Here is a 9,154-nt window from a genome sequence, read left to right on the forward strand (position 1 = left end):
AGGTTTTGGCACCACACTTGCCATGACAAAAAAGAAGAACCCAGACTGGTTTAGTAAGGTTTGTTCCTTTTAAACTATTTTCCGATTGTGATACGCAGGAAATAAGAATGCATCAAATGCTGTATAGAAACGTTGATATATGTGGAGTTCGGCTGTACAAAGTTGATGGTAAGAGCACTAGACTTAGTTGAAGTCAATAGGGGTAGGATTAATTTAAAAATCAATTCAGAGTTGGCACTGCTAAATACTTTAGTACTTGAGATTAGTTGAAATACATAAAGCTTACTCTGATTGCTGGAATCTTACTACTGCTATATAATGGAATATAATTGATGGTCTGTTTTGATTCTGTGATGTGAACACACTTCAGTCACGAGCCTGTATCACCTCAGTGATCCAGTTCACCATGCGGTCCCACAGTGCTACAGTGAATCGGGAAGCGAGGTAACTGCAGGAGGGATGGGAATGAGGAGGTAGAAAGCCTGTAAGCTGTGGCCTATGTAAGTGGAATCATTTAGTCAAAACTTAAGCTCTCCATTCCCTTCCCACCGTGTAAGGGGACTGGTGAGAGTGAGTGGTGGCTTGGTACAACGAGATCTGATGGCCAAAAATAATCCGTTCTCACGCATTTACTAACAGGATCCACCTGGGCATTCTGAAGGGAAAAAAATTGCAAAGCAAAGCTAGCAATTATACCATGTTGGTATATTAATCTGAAATACAGCATATTTAATTGAAGAACGCTTTTTTCCCTCACTAATGCTTTGTTACTGCCGAAAATGTCAAAAATAGGCCCTTAAAATTGATCAGTCTCGTCTCCATTGAGCCCTTAAAATACAACATATATTACAGATGGTTTTAGGGAGCTGAGAGCTGATCAGTTGTGTTTATTTTTAAAATGTTAATTCAATAACAATGCATATCAAGAGAAAAAAAAATTCTTCCATTGCACTTTCTATCAGAGCCTTTGTATCTGATCACTCTCAATCTCCTTTTGTGGTCAAAGAGCACGAGAGCCTTCCTTTGCCATCCTGTTTTCCTCTGTAGGCTGCTGTGGCATAACTCGTCCATTGCCTTTTCAGCAACAATAAACATGGGTTTCTTTTTTGAAGTGGACAAAATAGAAAACTCCATGAGAAGTTATTTCACAAGCTACAGAAATATATTACAGTAAGGAAGTTTTCTCTCTTTTTTTAACAACTTTTTTTTTTTAAAAAAAACTTCCTTTTTCCTGAGCATTGCATTTTTTCCAGCTCGCGTGTATTCTTGGCTGTCTGAGCTGTCCTGTTATTGGTGTGAAATTTATCAAGAGTGACACTACATTGATATCCAAGAATATATATGCTGGAAATGGCACCAAGTGGTACAAACCATTTCGATTTTTGCTGAAAACCTGTATCTGCTACTATCTGTGCCAATGAATTACAACAATTTGCTAGCAAAAATCTGTGATTCCTGGGCCCCTCAACTTAACTGCAAAGTGTATAAAGATGCTTTTTTGTCAAGGTACTTGTAGGTGAGCAATTTCAAAAGGGAAGGCTAGACTTTGAGAATGACTTAACTGCCTATAGAGGCTCTCTGAGGTACCAGTGAGGTAAACAGTTTTGCAGTAGTGTTCTTACTTAAATTTATAGTTGCTTACTGCAAGTCATTTTTAATAACTCATCATGTATAATAACAGAAGCATAACTATGAATAACTACAGATGATTGCATCCTTCTTCGATGTTCAATGGCTAAATATTATTTTTATCCGTGTTAAGGTGAGGCCATAGTTTGACAGGTGCTTTAAGCAAACATCAGCCAGCATTGCTGTTGAAAGAAGTAATCCTACCAGCCCTTAGTTTCTGGCAATTCATTCCTGCCCCTGTAAAGGCACCAATACTTGTGCTACTGGGTTGGTGAGATGATACTGGTTAATTCTAGGGGTTTTTTATATCCTGCATTAGTTTTAGTCCAAATCAGTCTTCTGATCCCCTTCACTGCATGACTGCAGTGACTGTGCTGGCACAAGCCTGGGGGAAGGTCCGAATGTGACCAGCAAACATAATGCAGCCTGGGACAGTTTTAAATAGTTTTATGGGAGAAAAAAATAGCAATTTAGAGGGGAAGCTGTAGCAGCACAGCATCATGGCTTCATGACTGCATTCAGACTTCCGGGAAGCAACAGTATGAGACTCTACGCTTGTAGAGTAGCATCAGCATTACTGGCAAGAGATAAAGCTGAAATTGCACCTACTGTACCTCCTCCGTGGTAGTGAAGTAAAGGTAAGTGTTTGCAGGACTGGCGCCCAAATTGACTTGAAACTGAGATTACATAATCCTGTTTAGTGATGAACCACTGCAGAACCCTTCAGTTAAGAAATCTTTGTGGGGGGGTGTTTAAAATTAAATGCTCAGATGCAGGAGCCTCCTTGTGATAAGTGTCCAGTTTTACCAGCATTTATCCAGGTGTTTAATTTTACAGTGGGTTAGGTCGTAGAAAATAGTGAACACGCTGAATACAATCAACCAAACCAGTTGAACACGCCATTTATTTTAGGCACTGCTTCCTTTCAGACACACTCTTACCCACAAAGGGATAGTTACAGGATTGAGGCCTGTGTCTGAAAAAAACAATGTCATTTCTCCTTCTCCCACTTCCTGCTTATATCCTCCAGAAAAAAAAATATTAAATACGAAGCATATATTTTGGTAACCAGATCAGCTAATTCTGCCCTATATTTTCCTGGCCTGGTTTTTAGAAAGACTCAAGTATTGTTTAATAGCTTATTTTTTAAATTAAAGAGTTGCTTTTTAAAAAAAATATAGGAGCAGTAATGAAGAGAAACCAATCTGTGCATAGAATAATGGGCTCATGAATAAAACTCAGTTCTCTTAAAAATGTTCTTTTATTGGTAACATCTCCCATGCTACTGTTGTCTTTTTAATTTTTTTAGTGTTTCATTAACCAGCTTTCTTGATGCTCTGAACAGTATATCTGATAATCATATCACAAACTGTCTTGTTTACAGAAATCCTTATCAGTGTATTTACTACCCTGAGGAATCAGCCTGTGACTGGATGCTGTTTGACTGCTGTCAGTAAAACCAGATCAATTGTTTCCATTTACCCCTATTTTTCTGGGGCAATCAAGCATTTAAATAGTATTTGGGTTGGGTTTTTTTGGCCAGCAATTTTCACAGCTAATGACTCCTATTTAAAGATTCTGTGTGGAGGATATTTTTGTCCATTCATTTCCCATCTTCCAAATGGGAGAAATTTTTCTGCATGTTGTTGTATATGGTTAGATTATGGAAGCAGGAAAAATGTCAGAAACAATCATCAGCATTTTAGATCTACTCATAGCAGTCTGCTGAAAGACTTACGAAAGTTCGTTAGCTGTGGTAGGGAAATAATAGAACCTAGTATAACGGTGTGACTAGACATCTCTGCTGTTTGCACCTGTGTGCATGTATGTGTGTGCTTACAGAGCATCGTTTTGTTAACAGCTTCCACTTTGGGATGTCCAAATCAGAATAAGGATCAAGATACATTTTGCTTGTGCCCTTTGCAAGTGTGTATTTGTCCTTGGGTAACTGTGCCTACAGCTAAACCCTAAGGAAAAGCGTTAATGCTGACGACTGTCTGAGGATCATTTTAACAGTTCAATAAGGACAAAGCCAAGAGGAAAAAAACTGCTGGTGCTATTTCACTGACCAAATGCCATAGTGGTAGGCACTACGTATGTTTAATTATATCAAAGAAGAAAGAGAACCATTTTTAAAAAAAATAAAAAATTTTAAAGTCTTTTTAAGGCAAGATTACAAAAAATATTTTTCCCACTTCTTGTGATGAACAGAAAAGTGCAGCTCTTTGGCATGTTTTGGAGGAAAATTTTTTTGATCCTTCCGCAAGTTAATTTCACTTTTCAGTATTTTAGACTATAAATGAAATAATTCTTTACCGAATATATTTGTATGCTTGCAGTCTCATTTATGTTTACCTCTGAGCAATAATTGTTTTTTTTCCCCAAGATGCCCAGTAAGTAAGTAGGACTGTTCAGTTGTGTAAGGCCCGTAGATGCCAGTCTTTAACAGTTACCATCTGAAATCTATGTTTCCATGTGAAGAATTGAACAGTGATCCTTTAGGGGAAAAAACAGAACCCTCTTGCTGACATTTACCACTATGAGCAAGAGGATTATGTCTGTCTTACTGCTGTTGCGGGCTACACAGATTGAAGCTGTCCTATACCAAATAGGTACAGTAAGGTGGGTGTAACAAGATGAGAACAGCTGGCTAATGGTGAACGTGCAGTGCGAGTTGATTGATGTCAGCCGCCATGTGGCTTATGCCCTTGGTAGCTGCAATGTGCATTTATGTGCTGCAACAGAGAAGGTTTTATTGTGGTTGGGACTCCATCACGGCTGAGGCTCCGTTGTTCTTGGCCTGAGGTGGCTTTTCCAAGTGACAGTGTTTTGTGTTTTCAGGACACGTCTCATGGCAGACTCTTATGCAGCGGTATCTTAACAAGTGGTTAAAACCACCTACTCTTGTTTCTGACAAAAATGAGAAGTATCAAGACTGCAGAGCATTTTCTGTGTTGCCACTTGGTGAACTCTGCAGGGGGATGGGTTCAGCGTTGTAGTTTCCAGAGCATCTTCAGAGTTGCAGCCCATTGAAATTAGTCTCTCAGTCACTGTTATACCCTCTCTGTGTCAAGCTGAAAGCTACTCGGGTTCCTCCAGTTTCCTAATCTGCTGTTTCAGGAGTGCAGATAAAGACCTGTAGGCCAGTGGTTGCCCACCACCCTTACTGCCCCAAGAAAAAGTACCAAAATCAATGACGTACAATGATTATGTGCTGATGTCACTGGCATAAGGGCTTGTGACTGGGTTTGATTCAGTTTTGTATTTTGACTGGTAGGATAACTGAGTGTCGGATTCTTGTGCCCATGAAACAGTTGGCTTCAGCATTTCTGGGTAGTAAAAATCATCCCCAGGTGGTACTGGCAACCATGAAAGCTGCTTGTGGTGGGAAGGCAGCTCATCCACCCCCTTGCTTGGCTCTGGGTCTGCTGGCAGCTGTAACAGTTTCTGTGGCCACGCTAGTACAGCTGGCAAGTCAGGAAAAATTTTAGATCACTAAGATAACTTTTTTAGTTCATATTTTTTTCCAATTATTGTTCACTTTTTCTTGATCACTGTTTTTGGTTCTAGGGGATTACTGCCACAGCTGCATTACCAGAGAGTGGTTCGTCACTGGCCTTACGAGCCCTCGGATGGGGCTCAGTCTATGCTTGGTGCGGAGTTGGATTGCTCAGTTTTGCCATCTGGAAGGCCCTGGGTGTGCACAGTGTGAGTAGCAAGTATGATCGCCTCAAATACCGTATTTTTCTTGGGTGATGCATCTTGGGGTGGCACCTCTATACTACTTCAGCCTAGGAATTACACCTCCATTCACCACATGTAGAGTGACTAACCAGAGTGCGTGCGCACAGGGAAGGCGTTCTTACATCTGCAAAAAATGGGATGTTGGGGGAGGAATGGTTTTGTCCTGCTTATGTTTATTTGCACAGATGTTTCAGATTCTTCACAAAAGAGCCAGTGTTCTAATTTAGAGACTAAAATAGTAGCTGCAAACTTTCTAAATCCTTTGCTTATTGAATTGAAGGCCACCCCCCTGAATCCTATCTTTAGAGCAATCCGTTTATTTGTCCCAAGTTCCATTTTTTGCATCAGGACACTGGGGACATAAGAAAAACTGAGAGGAAACCAGCTTGCTTTCTAGTGCATTTCTGGAAGGGGCAAGGGGGCAAGAAGGTTGAGATTCATGTGTGATAGAATGGCGGCCCATGACATGCCACGTCAAGGCAAAGAAACTTGGGAAGCATCTGTATGTCCCAAGGGGCTAAGGCTATCTTTAGTAAATTGCTTATGTTCCAGCATTTCACAGTGTTGAGTGTGAACACTGAAGTTCGTGTAAGCATTTTTGTTTGCCCCTAGTAATGAGCCATGACTTAAGAGTCCCCTGCAGCTATAAGTTTGGCAGAGCTGTCTGCATCCTCTTTAGGACTAGGAATGAATAGACTTCCTTTACCTTCCATGGCAAATCATTTATATATTCAACAAAGTGTCCAAAACTGAAAGGAAGAAGATACTACTCCATCCCAGTACTGTTCTCATTAATATCTTCATTCAAGTTCTCACTTCTTGTCTACTCTGCTGATGTATCCTGTAGGTCACAGTTTGGGTCCCAACATACAGCACTACACAATCCCTTATTCCTTAGTTGCCAATGTTGATTCTCAATAGGAGCCAGTAAAGGAAGGCAGAACACCAAAAAAGCGTAGCAGGACATAGGAGGCATCTACAACACATTTTGTTTAAACTCAAGTCCTCCTTGTGAGGCTGTAGTGGAATGGCAGAGAAGGGGGAGGAAGAGTGGGAGTACCAGTTTATACTTTCTGCACGCTGAGCTACAATAGTCCACTCAGTTTACTGCCAGTTACATCGTCAGCCAAAAGGATTCATTTCACACTATGCTGCTGACTCTTATTTTCGTTCCGTCAGCGTACTTCTGGTCCTGCCAAAGGACAGCAGAATCTGACCCTAGTCTGCAATTTACGTTAACTGCTTAAATTAAGCTTAATTTTTTACTTCCTTGAGAAGTACTGGCCTAGAGCCACAGTTGCCTCGTTTCCCTGTGAGACTGCTTTCCCTCAGTCTGCCTGACAGGGAACAACCACGTAAGCTCGAGATGGCCAAGCCTCAGGATGTGTCAGAGTCTGATGGGGGCTTCTGGCTACCTGACAGGAGTGGCTCTTGTGTCAGAAGCGTACAGCACACTGCAGGGCATTTTAGAGACTCGTTGAGTGTTCGTAGTCAGAAAGCTGCACCTTATTATATTCTGTGTTGTGTTAGCGCTGAAAGGAGGTGGGGGAAACTGTATCTTATGAGGCGCCTGCAAATGCCTGTTGGTATTGGTTTCTGTTGTGGAGTGCTTACATTTCACCACATTGCACAGTGAGAACTGCAGGCACTGAAGGAAGCAGATTCCTGTCAAGAGACCGTGTCTGCACATGATTTTGAACAGCTCTCTCTCTGCCCTCCACTGACATACTTACTGCATTCACTATAGACTTTTAAATTCCCACTGCAGAAAGGAAACATGTACAGTAGTGCTGCACATTATTGCAGAATCAGAAATTACCATTTGTAAATTTCCTGTCACACATTGCTTTTTCCTATTATACTATCTATCTGTTAAAATCAAATATATATATATGTTTAAAATTGCTGGCTGTACGAAAGTGTGTTAAAAATGAAATATTCTGACCAAAGAGAAGTTCATTAGCATTAAAAATATATTTCTAGAATAAATCATCTTTGATTTTTGATTGTTGTTGACACTTCTTGCATACTGCTTTAACATAACACTCGGGAGCAAACAGTGACTGTTGAAAGAGAGTATTTTTTCCTTAAATATCGTTTTCCTGAACAGTTGAGATTAAATGAGGATTATAAGATGGCTGGTACATTACTAGTTCTGGACTCCTAAACATATGCTCGTTTTAAGAAGGGCCTGTTTATTTTATTTATTTTCCTATTTCAGGGGAACATTGTGATACTTTTGAAAATTCTTAATTGCTATCATGTAAGCAGAGGTAATAGATTAACAGTCAGTTAAAATACTGATTTTTAAAAACATATTAGATGCATATGATGTGTCTAATAGTTATTAGATAGCCACAAAAATAAATTCTGTTTGTGGGAAACTATTTACTGAAGTTATCACTGGGTGAAATAAAGTTTCTTTCCACACAAACTGTTCAGACCATGGAAGACACCATAGGTTTTACACTAAGCTCAGCATTTTCAAATGAACATTTTAATTTCAGTTAAGCATTTCAAAAAGAGGCTGTCGCAGATTTACCTGAATAAAAACGCCTTGAGTCTTCAGTGTGGTTGAGTGCCATGAGTTCAGTTGCCCTGTAGCATATGCAGGTTCGCAACACCTGTAGAAGTTCAAGTTACAATTTCAAACCTAGCATCGGGTATCAAGATTTGAAAAGTATGAACTTAAGGCAGACTTTGGCCTCTGCAAGTGCTATACTATACGTGACCTGAGGGGAGACTTGACTTGTATTGATGCCAGGAATCTGTGTGAACTTAATAACTAAAGCTTTGGCAGCTGGACAAAGAGGAGAGGTTCTGCCCAGCCTCTTCACCTTACTGCCTTTAACGGTAGCCAGCTGCCTTTGGGACCGGCTACTTAGCGGTCTGGCCCTGCTGGGCAGCAGCTTCATTTGTTTAAGAGCTACTGGTAATATGGATAACATTACTGACAGCTAATACAGTCTCTCGATATTAAATTGTTTCTCTCGATGTTAAATTGTTAAGCGTCATAAAATTCTGATTGTAAGCACTGCAGATGTTTCATTTAGCAAACAAGAAAGCTGCTTCTGTCACATGTAGGAGTACGTTAACTCCGGCGCTTTCTCAGATCCATTGCCAACTCTGTCCCTGTGACTGTCTTGGTGGGATCTTAGCAAATAAAGGGCTGACCTTCATTTGCGGAGTTTGGAGGGGAGTTCCGAGTCACGTAAAACTGAGTTGCTAAGTGTTGTTCAGTGCCTCGTGTCATCCCCAGGAGTAAAATACAAGAAGCCACAGTGGAAAGTCAGACACGATGGGTTGGCAGGAATCGCACCAAAAGGAGTACGAGAGCTGGGAGATCTTGAAGCGTAGCCGGCTTGGCCGGGAAAGCTGTTGAGCGGTTCCGCTCCTGACTGGCCAGCCCGTGGAGAGGGCTGAAGGTCGTGCGCGCCAGAGCTCGGGCTGCCTTTAAGGGGAGCAAAGCTCGTCAGTGGATTTGGAGAAGTGCAGCGAAAGATGTGCTCTTTGTGCTTTGATCTCTGCTCGCGGTGGCCATGCAGGGGTTTGAAACGGTGGACTATTCAGCTGGCGTGGCTGAATTGCCCTAACCCTGACGCCGGCGTACCCGCCGTAAATCCCTGTAATCGTTCTTGCGTCCGCAGGAAGAGGTGGTGAGCAGCTCCCGCGCACCTGAAACGGTGGAACTAAGACAGCGAGGTGCTGCTACGATTTCTGCCTTTTAGGGGGGAAGAAGAGCCCGCACGGCCATCCCCGGCGGCCGAGCGCCGGCCGGCGA

At 41.5% G+C, this 9,154-nt stretch overlaps 1 protein-coding gene across 1 annotated transcript in view; it reads left to right on the top strand.

Moving 5' to 3' along the window:
- The window catches only part of TMEM242 (transmembrane protein 242), a 24,968-nt gene that overhangs the window by 3,348 nt on the left and 12,466 nt on the right, over window positions 1–9,154 (top strand). The window contains exons 2-3 of the mRNA XM_009319164.1: window positions 3–58; window positions 5,200–5,337. Of these exons, the coding sequence (XP_009317439.1) occupies window positions 3–58; window positions 5,200–5,337 (194 nt within the window). The remainder of the gene's footprint in view (window positions 1–2; window positions 59–5,199; window positions 5,338–9,154) is intronic.

This window comes from Pygoscelis adeliae, unplaced genomic scaffold (assembly GCF_000699105.1).
Source record: "Pygoscelis adeliae isolate BGI_AS28 unplaced genomic scaffold, ASM69910v1 Scaffold172, whole genome shotgun sequence".
NCBI classification, from domain to species: domain Eukaryota; kingdom Metazoa; phylum Chordata; class Aves; order Sphenisciformes; family Spheniscidae; genus Pygoscelis; species Pygoscelis adeliae.